The sequence below is a fragment of the Poecilia latipinna genome, unplaced genomic scaffold, assembly GCF_001443285.1.
Source record: "Poecilia latipinna isolate Pla-1442-1.1 unplaced genomic scaffold, P_latipinna-1.0 Scaffold2108, whole genome shotgun sequence".
Taxonomy (NCBI): Eukaryota; Metazoa; Chordata; class Actinopteri; order Cyprinodontiformes; family Poeciliidae; genus Poecilia; species Poecilia latipinna.
Window position 1 is genome coordinate 18,343 of NW_015114724.1, and position 18,663 is coordinate 37,005.

The window sequence follows — 18,663 nt, forward strand, 5'->3', positions numbered from 1 at the left end:
AGGTTTTGGTTTCTCTGCAGTCGTCTGTTGATCTGCATGCTGATCGTCAGCCTCCTTTATGTGATCACCTTTCCTGTCTCTTCGTTTCCTTCCTGCCTCTTTGTTTTTTCTGTTTTTTTAGCAAATCTGTTTTCAGTAAAAGCTTGGATATCACAAACGCTAACTGCAGCAAGGAGGAAAGGTACGGCTCTGCCCCGTTCCTCATCTCGTTTAGTTTTTTCCGTTATTTTCCCTCCCAGACTTGAAGCTCGTAGCTGCAGCAGAAACTGTTTTTCTTCTTTGGGGCAGAAAATGTTCAAATCTGAAGACAGTTTTTCTAAACCAAATGAAACGTCTGTGAAGAGATGATAAAAAAAGGGAACCAAACTCCAAAAGGTTAATAAACTGTTGAAGTGTTTGACAATAATTATTCAAAAATACAAAATGCAGAGATGTGACTTTTTTTTAACTTTGAGTCCCAACAGATTTACTTAATTAGAAATCTAAGATTTCCAGTGAAGTGTCCTAATAAAGTGTATAATCATAACTGCTGACTCAGTAAAACTTTAAACCACTCAAATGCTAAATAATGTCCAACTGACCGTTTGAAGCCTCAGATCATCGACAGAGCAGAACCACATCCAACAGAAATGATATTTTTACATCCAAAAGGGTCAAATTAAAATACTCTAATTAAACATTTAGTCTATAATGAGTCTTTGGACAATTATTCAACATAATCTGCTGCTGAAAACCTTTGAAATTTCCTTCAGACGCTTCAGTTTCTCAACATTTTGGGTAAAAATTTGAGATTTCAAGAATAAATCCACAATACTGGAGTTCACTGTGAATGAATTTTAAATCAACATCTTAAGTCTCCGCTTGTGTGACGACATGGGGGAAAATCTAAAGTAACTCAGCCAAAGCATCAGGAATGGAACCGCAGAACCTCCACCGGTCCGGTCCAGATCAACCAGCTGCAGCCATGCGGTTCAGGAAGGAGCTCTGACCTCGACCTGCAGGTTCTGCTCAGAGATGAACGGGTTTTAGTGGGAAATGTGAAAATGAACCCCAGAAGAAAACAGAAAATCTGACAGAAATGAGAACAAGATGAGCTGGAGGAGAAACCATCAGAGTAAAGCAACGAGCTCTGACCTGTGTCCACAGAGAGGCTGACATGAATCTGTGTCCTTCAGATCTGAGCGTTTGTTTTTAAAACGGCTCCAGTTTGCTGCAGTGTTCAAACTCTGTCAGCATGACGCCGAGGATGACGCAGACGAATCAAACCGTGAAGTGAAATCCTGGACTGGTTTGTTTCCTGTGAGAGGAGCAGGAATGATGGTGCTGGAGTCGGACGCCATGTTTTCTGCGGCCCATCAGCGAGTCGTTTGTGGGCCTGGATGCAGATTAGCATAAATTAATTGGCAGGAATGCAGATGGAGGACAAACAGCTCTCAGCAGCCCGTTATCTCAGTCATCGGCTAATTGGGGCGACGCGAGGAAACGACGCCTGTTGCAGCAGCAGGAATTAATTTAGCCGCCGCGATCCGGAGAGCTGCCGGCGTTCAGACTGGACGGCCGTCACCTGTAATGAGTTTCATGTTAATGGAGCTCCTCATGTGAAGTGGCGGAGGCGTGGCCAGAGTCCGGCTGGATCAGGCGGTGATCCGATCAGCCGATCCCGGATCAGGATCAACAGCAAAATCCAGATTTAAAAATCTGGATTTCAGTTATTATGAAGTCTGGATACATATTGAAAAATATTTAGATTTCCAGACTTTATTCCCAGCGTATAAATGTTGGATTCATCCATTAACCCATTCATCCTCCTCAGTGTTTGTTCTCTATGAGCAGTGAAAGCTGCAACGCTCCACCTGTGAAAGTGAATCTGATGTTTCTCCCTGCCAGTCAGACGATAAACTGCTGAACAGAACAACATAAAGTCTGAAGGCTTCAGAATTACCTGCCATGAATTCAGAATCTGTTGGTTTAAATACTTAAACTTTAAAAATGATCATCTGGAGACTGAAAAACACGAAGGAATCCTGAAGCTCCAGATGAAACTGGATCGAAACAGGAAACTTCTGGTTGCTATGGTGATTCCCGCCTGTATTTGGAGGGGTGTGGCCCGCAGCATCACTCTTTTCACCAATCAGAAGAACAAGTCTGTGTGAGGAACGATCAGAACATGTTTGGTAGATCTGATTCTGTCTGCAGTGATTTATGATGAAAACAACTTTATGTTCCAGTTTTCAAGAAAATTTGAGCTGAAATCTGAGTAAATGTTGATGTTTTCATAGAAAACCATAAATCCTATTACAGTGTACTGAAACGAGATAAAATATCAGTTTTACTGTAAACATTTAGCATCAAACTGTTGGCTTGAAATGAGTTTTAATCCTAGTTTATGAATATTGTAGCTGTTTTGCTAAAAGCTAAAATAAATGCTGGAACTTAAAAAGCATCAAAAAGCCGTTCAGTCAGATAAAATCCAGCCTTTAATGAAGTTTCAAATGTTTTTCAGTAAACCTGGTTTTTCTGCCTCCTCTTGTTTTCTGGACGTTTCTGTCACCGTTCCTGCCTTTGAGGTCAAGAGTGTTTAATTATGATTTACTGCTTCCATGCTGTAATTTCCCACAGTGAAGCCAGGAAACATCAGCAGCTCGCCGTGTTTCCACCTCCTTCTGACGACGTCGGAGCGGAAAACAGGCAAAATGAAAAGTTAATGAGACGAGAATGAAAAATGGAAAATCTGATGATGAGGAGAAAGAAGCAGCAGCGCTGATGAATAAAACGTTTGAAGCGAGTCGGCGTGTTTAAAATGCTGACAAGTTTCCATCAGTTCAGACGTTAACGCTCCGGCTGCCACAAGACGCAGCTCAAACTTCCTCCGTTTACTTTAATCAATCAAATAAACCAATAAAACATCTGCATAATTACATGACGTCACTTCATCACTATCTGCGACTTTTATTGAGTCACTGGGTGTTAAACATAAAAACATAAAAACATTTTGATTCAGGACAGAGAAAAACAGGATAAAATGTAAAACTCCAGACTTTATTGTCCAACATAAATTTAAAAAATAGTAAAAATGAAGTTTTTTTTTATTTTCTCTGCAAGAAGAAAAACAAACTTCAGTATGTGCTGATCTTAAATATGAATAAACAGATTCACTTTGTTTAAAGGTCAAAGGTCATGCAGGCCATTAAGCCTTGTTCTCACCTAAATATAGAAATAGTTTATAAGCAGAATCAGTTTTAAATCTCATTGCTGTTATTAATATAGAGAAGCTTAATGTTTATCATTTACAATCATGTTAAAATCAGTAAATTTGTAATTTATTACTCAGTGCTAATAAACATCTGGTAAAACACGTAATAATGTGACATAGAAAGTGTCTCTTAGTCATCATAATTAAATAAAGTGGAATAAATCAGAATAAAATAAGATTTAATCATCATGTCAGCATATCCAGCTGGTAAACAAGTTTTTCTCCCCAAAATGTTTAATCCAGTATTTTCACTGGTTTTATGTGTATTGTTGCACAGACGGTATAGAACAATAAATACAAACTACATTACAAAATTTTAAAATTGACAAATAACTAGACCAAAAAGTCAATTAGGAGGAATTTACTGTTGTTTTGATTTAAATATGAAATGTTTGGTTTGAGATCAGAAATTAAAAACGTGGAACAGGAAGTTAATTATAAACTTATAAATGAGTGAACTAAAGTTTGATGGAAGCTGTTTTGTTGCTGTGACGTTTCTGCTGAATGTTAACCTGATGTTGTTGCTTCAGGTCGCGGTCGATCAGCGGAGCGTCCTCCGGTCTGTCCACCAGCCCCCTCAGCAGCCCCAGGGTGAGCCGCCGTCCCTCATCCCAGCTGGCTGGCTCTGCTGGCATGCTGCACACACACACACACACACACAGAGACACACAGAGACACACAGAAACACACACACAGAGACACACAGAGACACACAGAAACACACAGAGACACACACACAGAGACACAGAGACACACAGAAACACACACACAGAGACACAGAGAAAAACAGAGACACAGAGACACACACAGAGACACACAGACAACAGACACACAGAAACGCACACACAGAGACGTAGACACACACACACACACACAGACACACAGACAGACACAGAGACACACACACACACACACACACACACACAGTCCTCCACCTCAGAACGCCATCAGCAGCCACTTCAGACTTCATCCAGCCTGTGGGACGCAGAGCGATTCCTGAATGTTGGGACTTTTCATGGTGAAGTCCTTCAGCTGTGGTGAGAGGAGATGATGATGATGATGATGATGATGATGGTGATGATGATGGTGATGATGATGACCAGCTGGCGTCACACAGAGCTCCAGATGAAGTGATTCTGGATCTCAGATCCAGAGATGTTCTTCCATACGTGTCGACCTGCTGAACCGATCATCAGAGATTCGCTGCAGGGACAGAGAATCTGTTTGGTTCTGTCCTCATTAGATAAGTCTTAATAATGCGATAAATTAGGAAATATAATTAATAAAATTCTAATTCTGTTGTATTTGAAATCTATGCACCAGATGACCTTAACTGATGTTATCATAGCTGAATCGATCGCTGTTTATTTATCTTAATATCATAACTGACCCTGATAGCATTGTTAGCAAAATAACATGCTACCTGAGTTAGCTAGTGGTAATTTAATGCAAATAAATATGCTAACTGACCCATAATCAGTTTCCTTTTTTAAAAATTAAATGGTATGAGCATAAATAAAGCACTAAATGATCCTGATTACCATATTAATATAATTAATGTACTAACTGTAATTGTATGTCAGCGTTGGTAATACACTCAGCTTTAGCGCACACTAGCATAATTAAAACACTAACACACAGAGACAGTGGAGAAAACGTCTGCAAATGACTTGGAATCCAGTTAAACAAAAAAATATGGAAATAATGAATATGTGGGGATCGACTGTAATCCACCTCAATGACATAGCAGCAAAAATTATAAGCTAACTGCAATACTAGCATTTAGGTTAATATGCTAACCTAGCGATAGCTGACATACTCAATATGTTAACTAACCTTTAGTGGGATATTAGCATTATTGTCAATATTTAGTATAAAAAGGTGACATGCTAACTGTTAGCATGATAACTATGCTAACTGATGGTCTCCACTCTGAAGTGGCTGCTTGGTCTTGTGTTTTTGGTCCACTGCGTTCTGTGGGTTCTGGCTGATCCGACCCGATCGGATCAGTCATCCCTTCCTGTCAGCACTGAGCATGCTCTCTGGCTGTTCTCCCCGGCGGAGGGCTAAGCTAAACCTGTTAGCTGGGTCACCAAGCTGCTAGGGATGCACCGACGTTCCAGAAGATAAAGACGTCTCACTGATGAGCGATTTCAGCTAAATGAGGATTAAAACTACATGGTTTGAACTCGGTGCATCCCTTCATGAATGCTTCACTGCTGCCTCCTGATTGGCTGATCACTCTGCTAATAGCATGTCCTGTTTTCTTTCTTTCTTGCACTCTCACCTCCTCCTGCCTGCTCCTCTCCTCCCACCATTTTGTTCCATTTCTGGCTGTTTTAATCTTTTTTTCTTCTGTATTGGAATGAACTTTTTGGGCTGTGGTGTTCTGGCTTTCTCATTGGCTGACGCTGCTGTCACGTGTCACGCTGCATGGCCAACCGCAGCCCCACCGCCGGTTTTTCGTCCCGCCCCAGTCCCCCGATCTGTGTCAGTCCCCGAACTGCAGCCCTACGCACCTGAACGGGGTGGGGCCCCGCGCACCCTACCAGCCAAAGATGGGGTCCCCCCTCATGCACCCCCGCACGCAGACCCTCCCCGCCAAGCCCAAAGTGTCAGAGAAGCCCCTGCAGACCACCAGGTCCAACCCGCTGCCCCACACGGCCCAGACCCCCGGCGCCCCCAAACCCGAGCCGTCCACGGCGAGCCAGCCCCTGGCCCCCAGCAGCCCGCGGACCAGACGCCACCCTCCCCTCACCGTCCCCCCCAAGCTGTCCATCCCGCTGTCCCCGGTGCCCCCCCTGTCCCCGCTCCGCCGCCACCTCCACCCTGACCACAACGCCAAATCTGTCCCCATCACGCAGGTAACCCCCCACCCCTCCCCCAGGGGGAGTCCCCTCCCCACCCCGAAGGGCACGCCGGTGCACACGCCCAAGGACAGCCCGGCCGGCACGCCGAGCCCCACGCCGCCGCCGAGCCCATCCATCGGCGGGATGCCCTGGAGGACGCGCCTCAACTCCATCAAGAACAGCTTCCTGGGCTCGCCGCGCTTCCACCGCAGGAAAATGCAAGGTATGATGGGAAAACGCTGCGGTTTCACTTCATCTGATCCAATTCATCCAAACAGATATTCATCTAAATGCAGCACAAAAACAAAGCGCTCCGGTTTTACCTGCAGCAGCTGAAGGTTTAGTTTGTATTTGTAACACAGTCACCGAAACATGAACCATGAAGCTCCGCTGCGGTTTGGTCCGTCGCTTCCCAGATGAATAAGTTATGATTCAAGCATGACGAAAGGTGAAGAGTGTCAGGGAGTATTATTACTTTACAACAGAGTAGTTCCTTATAGTTGTGTTAATGAATGTAGGAAAACTGAATGTGCTGATTAGACAACAGAAGTTGATCCAGATGTTTGTCTGCCTGCAGTTCCCACCCAGGAGGACATGTCCAGCCTGACCCCAGACTCGTCTCCAGAGTGAGTTCAGCTCTTCCTGCCGTCCGTTTCAACCAGTCAGTGAAGCTGAAGGTGGGAAAGAGACGGAGGAAAGCAGCTGGATGAGTCAGCTGACGCCATGTTGCTGCTCCAGAGTCGCACCGTTATAAATAACTTTAACAGAAATAGAAAGGCTGGCGTCACCCAGCAGATTAATCTGAAGATTTATTCAACCGTCTGTTTGTCTCATGAAGCTTCCTGAGGATCCTCAGGTTTACCACACAAAGTCAAATTCATGCAGCTTTAAGGATTTTCCAGGAGTTTCCAGGTTTTCCAGCATGTTGTTCGTGTGACACCTGAACGATGTTTTTGTTTTGGTGACTCCTGATTGGTCCCTGCAGGCTGGCTAAGAAGTCGTGGTTTGGGAACTTCATCAACCTGGAGAAAGAGGAGCAGATCTTCATCGTGATCCGGGACAAACCTCTGAGCTCCATCAAGGCCGACATCGTTCACGCCTTCCTGTCTGTGAGTGGAACAGTCAAAGCCCGATCTGCTGACAGGAGAGAGGAAACTAGCTGCTCATCTTCAGGTTCTGATCAGATCCTCAGGCGGAAAAGTTTGGAGTAAAAAACATTTCTGGAATTTTTTTAAATAAATATTTTAATAAAAACATGTAAATAAAAACTATAACTAGTCACAGAACCATAAATACAGAAGGCAAAGATTCTCAAAGTCAGATTCTGCTTTAAACTAGGATATTAAAGGCTGACTGTGAATGAACTGGGGACACCTAGTGGCAGGAAGTCAAACTGCAGCCAGTATTTAACGTGCTGGTCGTATGAAACAGAAACTTTCCTGTTCAGTGCTCCCATTTCTCCACGCTGCTCGGCGGAAACCGTTCCTCTGCTGCTGAAAATGATGGAGCCAGAAGTTTATGAAGGGAGAAGCAGCAAGCAACATTCAGATCGGCCTAGTCAAAGTCTGGATTAAATCTGACCTTAAACAGGAAGTTCATGCTGGAAAGACTCCTCCAGACATTTTCAGGAAATATTATTTATTATTATATATAATATTATTGATATTATTTTTAGGTTGTTTGGATCATTTTTCTTCTCCTTAATAAATATAATTTAATCATTTTTAAAATGTATTCAGGTTATCTGATGTCAGCTTCCTGTTTGCGCCTAAAGAAAAAAGTTTTTATTTCTCACTGGAAGCAAAACGTTTGATCTGATCTGAACCTGAAGCGAGTTTCAGATTGAGTGTCTGGTCGGCCAGACGCTGACGCTGCGCAACGCCCCATCCGTCACGCCGCCGCTCTGTGTGTGTGTGTGTGTGTGTGTGTCCAGATCCCCAGCCTGAGCCACAGCGTCATTTCTCAGACCAGCTTCAGGGCCGAGTACAAATCCACGGCCGGTCCCACGGTTTTCCAGAAGCCGGTCAAGTTCCAGGTGGACATCACCTACACGGAGAGCAGCGGCGCCACCAAGGAGAACGGCATCTACTCCGTCACCTTCACCCTGCTGTCAGGTGAACACACACACACACACACACACACACACACACACACACACACACACAGCACAGGTTAGCAATCACCACAGGCACCACACTTACACTCGAGTAGAACTACATCAACATATTTTTACTCAAATAGAAATGATTTGGTAAAAAGCGACTCAAAGTGCTGATCAAAACATTGGTTGAATATTTTACATCACATCATCACTCAGGTGGAAATGTTGGTATTTTAAAGACCAAAATGAAATGATTACAAAATCAGTCAAGAGAAAAAAATGGACCAATTAGTTTTTTCAATCTAAAACAAACTGCAGCTGTCTGTGTTTTAAACGTTTGTTCTTCATTCAGTGAAGTTACTCTGAGGAACAGCAGTTAAAATAAATCAAAATATTTTTTCCAAAAAGTTACTCAAGTAAATAAATAAATAATAATAATAAAGTAAAACTGTAACTATTTGCTACATAATTCTTGTAATCAATAACTGTGTTTCCATTGACAACAATTTGATGTTTTAGTAAATTTGCTTAATGGAAATTCACCAATTTTGAAAAAATAAATTTGTCTGATACGTAGCTTTGGGGTTAACATGAGGTGATTTATTTTTTTGTCCTCATTGAAATCACAGTGAAAACACTTTTGTGCATCACATGATCAACATGTTGCCACTGGCAAAAACCACAAAGACGACGACAGGAAGTGGAGGGTCATGTGATTTTAATTGTGTTTTCAATTGGAATATAGTGGGAGTTTTTGTGTAGAATATTGACAAAGTTTTGTACATTTGTAAAGGAGACGCAGTTTGTTACTGAGTTTAACGTTTGAAGACGGATGGTTGGACTGGATTAGCTTTAGAGAATCATTGTCTGAATCAGATTTAAATGATTTAAATATCTCGTTTATGTTTGTTCTTCCTGTCAGGTCCAAGTCGGCGTTTCAAGCGCGTGGTGGAAACCATCCAGGCGCAGCTGCTCAGCTCCAACGACCAGCCGGGCATCCAGCCGCAGATATCCGGTAAGTCCAGCTCTTCCTCCTCCTCCTCTTCCTCATCCACAGCACCTCGGCTCGGATCGGCTCGGCTCGGCACCGCTTTAGCACTCCCCATGTCCCCGTGCATGCTCCCCCGCCTCGCCCCATCCCATGGCGCGCTCGCCATCCTGTGCGGCTCCGCAGTAAGCCGGCGGCGTTTCTGGACGCTCAGCAGGCGTAGTTCAGCCTCCGGACAGCAGGGGTCTCTCTCAGCGCTGCGCTCAGCAGAAAGCCGGCCGACCCGGTTCTGGTTCTGATCAGAAAGACGCACTGAAGGGAAGAAAGCGTGACTGTGTCCTCCAGGTGTCTGTCTGTCCCTTTCTTCATGTCCTCACTGTGGTTGTTGGCTTGGTAACGGCTCCCTCTTGTGGTGAAGAGCAGCAGCTACAAGCTGGGGATCCGTTATCAGAACCCATCGCTCCTCCACGCCGCCCTGCTTCCCATCATGCACTGCTTCACTCCAAACCCTCCTGGATGGACTGAACCACCAGCATACTCCATGGAAACCCAAACCCAGACACGGCCGGACCGGACCGATCAGAACCGGATCGAACCGGGCTCCTGGCCTGGTCTGGGTTTGTGTTTTCTGGTTCTGGATGAGCCGCCATCTTGGTCCATTAAGAAGGAACCTGCATGTCCAGCTGTCCTCATGTGACCTGATGACCTTCTGTCGGTTTAAGAAACCGAATGTTAACCCCTTCATTCCACGTCAGCGTCTAGAGGTCAAAGTTCAAAAGGTTTGGAGAAAACATCATCATCATCATCATCATCACATTTTAACATTCAGAAGTTCTCACACTCTGTAAGAAATAGACACTGTAAAAACACAAAATATTACCAAGTATTTTGTTCTGGTTTCCTCCTGAAATAAGACAAAACTAGTTTTTCACCTTAAAATTGATTTTTAAAGAACTAGAGCCACTGGCAGATTTTTTTCACTTATAATATGGAAATAAAATTATAAGTGAAAATCTGAGAGTGAAACTAGTAAACTTTTAATAAATATTAAGAAGTTATTGACTTAAAACTAACTCGATTCTTGCAGAAAAGTTGCTTGTCAGTCAGTTTTGTCTTAATTCCAGGGTTCTAAGATTTGTGCAATAGAAACTAGACAAAAATACTTGGTAAGATTTTGTGTTTTTGCAGTGAAATAATTTCAGAACCTTTAATGTGATTTTTATCCTGTAGAATTAATCCATCAAACATCTGCAGGAGGAAAACAGAAACGAAATACTTCCTGAGATCAGCATCAAACATCTGAGCGGAAGTTCTTCTAATCTGTCAGATTGTGAGAACATCTCTGATCCGCAGCCCAGATTTCCTGTCAGATTATTTCTGGACTTTAAAAGGGAAATTAAAAGTCTTAACTGATCGTCTGAGTATCTCCAGAGGCGTTGTGGTGGTTAATGCAGTGGCAGGAAGGATCTCCAGTAGCAGTCAGTCTTCCAGTGAATCTGAAGAGACCTCTGACTGAAGACTGTCATGATATGCTAACATCTCGATTTCCGGGCACTGCTAATCCACCTCATTTGCTTTTGCTGCTCCTTCATGTTCTTAAATCACAGGATGTCTCTGATTTTCAGGAAAAGTTTTTGCAGATTCTCCATAAAAGGCATCAAGTTACATTCATTTAGCTTCTAGATTTGAAGGTTTGTTGATTCTTTTCTCTCTTAAATCAGTTTTTAATCTTTGGTGGCCTTGATTTGTTCAGTTTGTTGTAGTTTAGTCTGAGGAATCTGGGAGTTAAATTACAGAACCTGAACTTTTTCCTGTCCCTGAGAAACGACCAACAGATTCTCCTAAAACAGAGTTCTACTTTTTATCTAGGAAATAATTTCTTTAAGTTTTCTCTTGTAATTCACCATTTATTGTGTAAACTGACGTGTTTCAACATTTGAACAAACGATAGACATAAATACGTTTCCTAAGCTCATGCAGTTTAGCAAAACAAACTGCTGATGAATCAGAGAAAACAGTTTCTACAATATTTTCTACGTCTGGTTGAGTTTCATCCTGAGTCTTACGACTAAACTGATCGTTTGCTGGAAGCAGCTACAGATATCAGCTGCTAACACTTTAGTATTTCATCATATTTTCTGTGTCTTGTCGGGGCAGAGACGTTCTTTCAGTCTCAGAAACGGAAATGTTTAAGTTTAGTCGGGTTTTTAACGGTCAACTGGCCGTTATTAATCTGTGATTTAGCTGTAGAGGAAACGAGGCGAGCGTCGGCGTCTCTGGAGGTTTGTGGTGGATGTTTGTGCTTCCGGTGATGAAGTGCTGCGTCTCTGTCCTCTCCTCCCAGACGCCTCCCAGCGCTCAGCCAGTAAATCCTCCAAACGCGGTAAGACCCAAACGGACTGGGAGCTCTGGTTAAACTGGATCCACTTCTGGCTTCTAACACGTCACAGCAAACTTTCTGCGGCTTGTCACCTGCACCACCAGTCCGAACTAACACCTGTTTGACAGAGTCATGAAAGTTCATCTTAACGGGTCATTTGTGTTTAAATGTGTTTTTTACAGCAGACAATTTGAGATCAAATTTTGTTTTAATGAAAAAAAATCTAAAGTATTTAAAGAAATAAGAGATTTAGATATTTTCAAGTTATTCTAAGAACAAACTAAATTAAAGGCACAACTTTTTTCTGATCTTGTGCATCAGCATAATGGATTTTAAATGTATAGAACTGTATTTAAATATAAATTTACATTTTTTAAATACGTTCACTGGCTTATTTAAAAAGTTTTCATGCATTTCTGTTCAGTTTAAAAAAAACTAACTGCAAGCAGAAAATGTTAATATACATTAAACCCTTAAAAATATGGCATTAGATCTGTAAATAGTTTTGCTAAAAACTGTAAAAATCTAAAAGGAAAAAAAAAAGTTTTCAATAATTTAATAAAGTAAATAATGATGAAAAATAAATCTGATATTTTAAAGTTTGTGTTTCATCCCAGATGAATAATTTCTGCTTCGCGTGGATATTTTTGATTTTCCTGTGACCGTGCAGGAGAAATGATGTGATAAGATGAATGTGGTTCTGTCTGGACCTCGGCTGGTTTCACCTCACTGTGGGTCGGCTGTCGTTCCACAAAACCGTTCTAGAACCAAGAAAATAAAAATCACTGGCACTAAATACCAACACTGATGTAAAAATGTGATGTTGGGGAGGAGAAATGGTAAGTTGCCATGACGACGGCACATTTATTACAACCAAAAACCATCAGATCCCAAACACTGTTCTGCACTAACTCTGGCAGTAATGTGTGATGTTTGTTTTATTGTTGCATGATTATTATTGACTGATTATTAACAATATCTGTTCAAACTAATGGATGCACTTTTGTGAGTTCTGTGATGGATGTTGACGATGATGTTGGGTTCAAAACGGGTTTTGGAAGACGCTAGTTAACGGATCGATAGGAAAACTTAGGCTGACATTGTGATTCATTAATATTGATTTTATGGCCGATAAACATTTTCAGTACCACACGTTGGCCATGAATACCAGCAGCTATTACTGTGATTTTTGGACCATTTTCAGTTTTCCAGTCATGCAACAACGTAGCTTTAGATAGTAGCTACTAGCTAACTGTGGACTTTGATTTTAACTTTAACCACTGTGACATTTTACCGTTTTTACATTTGTAATTCAGGTTTTATCTATTATGAGCTAAAAGCTATAAGACATCACAGCTGGATGAACACTGGACTAGTTTCATTCATTTATATTTGTTGTTGATAAAATCTGTTATTCACATCAGTTATTGTCCGTCTAATTGATTTTAGTTTTATCTACCTTCAGAAAAAGGCTGCATCTGTTTTAATTTAAAAGCACATTTTAAGACATAAAGTTGGTTATATGATAGATTAAGTAGGAGCTCCTTTGCAGAATCTCTGGTTCTGACTAACATGATGAAATGTCTTCCAGTGCTTTTTTGGGCCTTCATCACGCAGGAGAAACTGAGACTGAAGTTAAATCTGAATAAACTACGACAGAACCATAAGAACTAAAACCGATCATCATTTTGTCCAAATGTAAACCAGTGATGGGGATGCAAAGGCTTTGCTTTATAAGGGCAAACTGGAACTGGCACCAGAGGTCAGTATTTATATCACAGGCGGTCACCAGAGCATCCAACAGTCAGTGAGTGAAGGTCATCAGATTCAGATCCACCAGTCAGATTTCAGGTAAAGCAACATGATTTGGTGTTGCTGCTTCAAACACCAGATTCAAGCATCTTCCTCTGACTTCATAACAACTTCCACACTGAAGAGTGTTACAGTTAGCACAGCCTGTTGTATGGTGCATTCACTGACTAGAAAAGAATCAGCTCTTTGGGTTTCTTCCAGTTGACTTTTAGCCACATTTAGTTCCAGCATCCACACCAGCTCTGTTCAGTCCGCTTTAAAAACTCGTTTGTCTGGAAAGTTTGATGCATTTGGGCAGGAGGGAACGCGCAGTCGGATGAAATCTGATGCCACTTCATTTTTGTTTCCATTTGGTGAAGAAGGAAGTTGTGCTCAGTGTGTTCATCAGAGGTTTTAGCGTCGTTTACTTCAGTGGTTCTTAGTGCAGCGCCCCCACAGGCCAGGAGGGGAACAGGTTGGTTTGGGAAAGAGAACCACAACAGCTGGAGATGAGCAGATGATCCAACCTGGGTTCCCAGTAAAACCGCGTCCGCAGGACAATCAGAAGGGAAAACATCGCTAGAGATCGAAGTACCAGCTGGTTCTCATGCTAACCTGAAAGGAACACCGTCAACCTCCAGAGAGAGCCAGTGTGTCTGGAGACCTTCACTAACTGTAGGATGCTTCAGCAACCGCCTGATGTTTCATGACATACCTCTGGTATCTGCTGAGTAATCCTTGCATACATGTGACGGTTTAAATCGGCTCCACTGTAAACCGTTTCCCGGCCGAGGTGTCGGTCTCCTTTTCTCCTGCTCCACTCCTCATCTCATCACCTCCTCTTCTTCTCCTCATGTTGACCCCATTGCTCATCTGTTGTTTGTTCTCTCTCTCTTTTTGTTTTTCTTTTCTTTTCTTCCCGTCTGTGTAGGCAGCCCGTTGAGTAACTTCTTTGACGTAATTAAACAGCTTTTTTCAGACGAGAAGAACATCCAGGCGTCGCACTCCCCAGGCGCCCCTACCTCGACTAGCTCCCCCACCAAGCATGCCCCCGGCAGCAGGCCCAGCCAGACCCCGCCCAATGACTCTAAATGCCCCCCAGGCAAAGACAAAACAAAGATGGCCGCCAGCAGCAGGACACAGGAGCACCCTTAAGGAGCAGTAGCTGTGCATGACTAGATGAGAAGCAGGAATCAGGTCATTAAGAAGCAGAGAGCTGCTAACTTTGCCCTTTAGCCCCAAGTTAAAAAAAAAAATCTACTTTTTGCCTATAAATTTTGTACTGTATAATGGGAATGGCTCAGTTTAAAAGTCAATCAGTATTTTAAGAACTAGTAGCAAATGTAGCTTTGCTGTCCCTCCTTGTGTCCCTCTGTGTCCTCCTCACATGTGTGATGGCTTGACTTGTCTCTGCCACCAGGGATCATCCATAATAGCTATTAACCTCGACGGCTCCTCAGCTGCAGCCCGCCGCCGCCGCCGAACCGAGCCCGACGCTGAGGGAAGGCGGAGCATCCCTTTTTGATTCGCCCAACATTACCAAACGCAGACCATCTCAGAAGAGTTTAAAAAGGAAAAAAGGCCTTAAGACAGTGATGTTTGTCCTCCTCTTCATCCTTTTTCTTCCAGTTTTCCCCACATGTACATACAAAAAACTACAAACCTGACTCCTTTATGGGATTTCCTGACTTGAATCGGTGGCGGACGGAGGGACGGACTCTGCTTTCTTTTTAACGTTGAGTTTTTGTGACTGATTCTGGGGAACCAGGACAGCACAGGAGGTTCTGTGATGTTCTAAAGATGAATGATCTCTTCTGTTGTACAGGCCAGTTGATCTGTGTTGTGACATTAGGTTTTCAGTTGATTTGTATTTAAGTTCAGGTGTGGTCACACCAGACAGGGTTTGATCCGTTAGCTAACTGACAGCCTGACATTCATTTCTGTGCGATCTTTCTCCTAATCCTCATTTATTTCTACAGTTTAACTTCTCTAAGTCTGATGAGATGCAGAAACTTAAAATGAATTTGTTGGATGCAAAGTTAACATTTACCCACTTTAGCTCATCTTCAGTACTTCAAGTGGCTGTCGTTAGCATAGCTATCATTAGCATAGCTATCGTTAGCATAGCTATCGTTAGCATAGCCGTCGCCGCTCAGTCACATGCTAAGGACAGCCTGTCGTTTGTTTACGACCGATAGTTACTGCAGCATAAATCTGAAAAACTTTTCTTCTTCTTTATTTACAAACAATGATTTTACTGATTATAGAAGAGAAATGAAAATGTCAAAGATTTTTTAAAAACTTGATTTATCTGGCATAGACTTAAGGCTTACCTTTAGAGACACATTAAGCTGCAGTGAACACATCCTTGATGCTAGCGCCACCTTCTGGGCCCTGTTTGACACTACATACATAAATGCACCAGGTGGAATATTGTTCTCATGTTTTCTGTTTAAAATACATTATTTTTTGCAGCTGGCGCCCTCTGCTGTTGGTTTAGCAGATTACAGCTCTAAGACGTCTTCATACAGTTTAATTATTTTTTCAGTATTTAATTTATTTTGGTTTTGACCGGTTCTGGTGTGACCACGTTGTTAGTAAATCATCTTTCTGTTATGTTGCACTTTCGACAGCACTTCAGTTACATTAAAGTGATTTTTTTACATTTTGTTATTCAGGTTATTTTTTGTATTATCTGCAGGTTTCAGACGATACTGAACTGCTCTGAATATTTTTCTATTTGAATGCATTTTTCATGCGCTATTTATCAGTTATTTATATCAAAGATGTAGAGAATGTTCCTGAAATTGATTATTTAAAGATATTTTTCTCATGTTTAATTTATTTTCTTTTCCCTTTTTGGTTTTTGTTGTTTTTTTGAGGAGAGAAACTTTGTAATATATGTTTGAAACTGATTTGTTGTATTTAAGAATGTAGATTTAGCCTCTTTGGGAGGAAACCCCCTCTGTTGGGCCAATGAAGACTCAAACATCCATCGTGTAAATAAGCAGTTTTCCTGACGAGCTTATTTAAAAAACCAGGGGGATTCCTGTTCTTAGCTTTGACCTTTGACCTCGTACGGTTGTTTGCATGTTCAGCATTCGTCTTTTCTTTGCATGTCGCTGTTGAAATGTTCACCCGTTCCCTTTTTCTGTCTAGGTTTTTATGCATTTTTTTAATCTGAGCTTTTTCATTCATTTTACCTTCAGATTTGTTATTTTTTATATTAATTTGTTCTTTTGCCAGCCGCCTCCTTCCTCCCCTTACGTTTGATTACTGTAAGCACACAGTAAACATGCAAAGCATCCTAACCACTCATGTTTCTCGGAGACGGACTCGGTTCAGAGGAAACCTAAAGCAATACCTCCCATCTTCGCTTTTTCTACTGCGGGAATCCAGAGCACACTGAACGGACTCGGAGCAGGAGAACCACTGGCAGCGTATTCCCTTGTGATGTTACTGTGAACAAATTCAGTGCTAAAGGAATAAATCTGTTGACTTTGGCAGGTTTCACACTTCATGAGGTTTATTTATTCAGAAATATTACGTTTTAACTGAAAACAGCACGATGGGAAATTATTTCTAATAACTGGGATTATCAACGTTAACGGATCTGATTAATCTGAACATTTAAAGTGTTAATATTATGTAGTAGTTTGATTAATCTGCGTTTGTGTAAAAGTAAAACTAATAACCAGCTGGGTCGTCTTTTATGAAAGATGATAATTCAGATTATTTAAAGTTAAAAGATAATTAACTTTAAAGTGAAAGTTCATTGCTTTGAATTTAAACAAAGCAATAAATTCAAACTGGTGCAAATTATCACAGCTGCAGGTTTTAATCCGTCAACATGAAAAGGAACAACGTCAATTAAAAATAAAGGTGTGAATTAAAATGTTTAGAAGTTATAAGTGGAAGGAAACAGTTTAAAAAGAAAGTACCTCAGAGGACGGCTGGAGGTTTAACCGGGTTTCTGTTCTTGTAAATATTTTACGGATCAGAACCTGCTCAGCCTGAATGCAGAAGTGAAACGTAGAACCAGATGTTTGTTTGTGGTACCAACCAGAAACGATCGGTCAGAACTTCTACCCTCGACATGCAGCGTGCAGGTCAGACAGTCTGTGGATCAGCGCCTCCGCCAGGCTCCTCAGGACCGGCAGGAGGTCCGGGTTCTGGTCCCGTCCCGACCCAGACGGCGCTCCCTAGCAACAGGCAGTGGAAGTCCTCTCTGTCCGGCAGCCGGTCCAGATTCTGCAGGAAGAATCCCTCACAGAACCGGCAGAGCTCAGCCGCTGCAGAGACGCAGGGAAAACCAGAACCGGATCCATAGGAACGGGTTCAGAGAGAATGACACGTTTCACTCAGAGGTCCAGAAATAAAAACGCCTCATCCAGTCAGCTTCAGAACATTCTGCTCCGGTTCTGGAGGGTCGAACTCGTGTTTCGGTACCTTGGCGACCCGGTAGACGCTCACAGCGTTGTCTGCAGTCAGAGTGTTGGACCGCATCGCCTCGCAGCATCGCTGCAGCTGCCGAGCTGGAGGCCAGCGGTCTGCAGCAGCTGCAGCACAAAACATTTAAAATCAGCCAAATCCAGATGAGTCAGAGTTCATCTGGAAAATATTCAGGTTTATTCAGACGTGATGGCAGAGCTTTCATTCTTCCAACTCCTTTTCAAAATAGCAAAGACGAGAAAACACCGAGACTTTCTGTTAGCTGGACTTTATGTTCATCAGCTTCCTTCATCTGATGACCTGCTGTCGGCTCTCAACTGTAAAGTCCATCCAGAGACGGCGGCCATCTTTACTGCCATAAACCAAGTCTGTGGCGGCTTCTGCACACGCGGGCCGTAAACCGCTCAAACGTTTCATTACGGTCACATTTAACTATGAACAACCATGCAGAAACAATCTGCTGTGAACGCAGCCCTTTAGAATCAGAACCTTTAGAATCAGAACCTTTAGAATCAGAACCTTTAGAATCAGAACCTTTAGAATCAGAACCTTTAGAATCAGAACCTATAAAATCAGAACCTATAAAATCAGAACCTATAAAATCAGAACCTTTAGAATCAGAACCTTTAAAATCAGAACCTATAAAATCAAAACCTTTAGAATCAGAACCTTTAGAATCAAAACCTATAAAATCAGAACCTTTAGAATCAAAACCTATAAAATCAGAACCTTTAGAATCAGAACCTTTAAAATCAGAACCTTTAAAATCAGAACCTTTAGAATCAGAACCTTTAGAATCAGAACCTTTAGAATCAGAACGTTTAGAATCAGAACCTATAAAATCAGAAC

At 42.1% G+C, this 18,663-nt stretch overlaps 1 protein-coding gene across 1 annotated transcript in view; it reads left to right on the top strand.

Moving 5' to 3' along the window:
* LOC106936265 (serine/threonine-protein kinase BRSK2-like) overlaps window positions 1-14,934 on the top strand; it is a gene marked incomplete at its 5' end in the record, with an annotated part of 32,205 nt that extends 17,271 nt beyond the window's left edge. Inside the window, 8 exons of the mRNA XM_015017143.1 lie at window positions 3,784-3,844; window positions 5,701-6,325; window positions 6,680-6,728; window positions 7,088-7,211; window positions 8,036-8,216; window positions 9,126-9,218; window positions 11,536-11,574; window positions 14,294-14,934. Coding sequence (XP_014872629.1) covers window positions 3,784-3,844; window positions 5,701-6,325; window positions 6,680-6,728; window positions 7,088-7,211; window positions 8,036-8,216; window positions 9,126-9,218; window positions 11,536-11,574; window positions 14,294-14,517 — 1,396 coding nt within the window. The remainder of the gene's footprint in view (window positions 1-3,783; window positions 3,845-5,700; window positions 6,326-6,679; window positions 6,729-7,087; window positions 7,212-8,035; window positions 8,217-9,125; window positions 9,219-11,535; window positions 11,575-14,293) is intronic.
* Window positions 14,935-18,663: the final 3,729 nt, after the last annotated feature.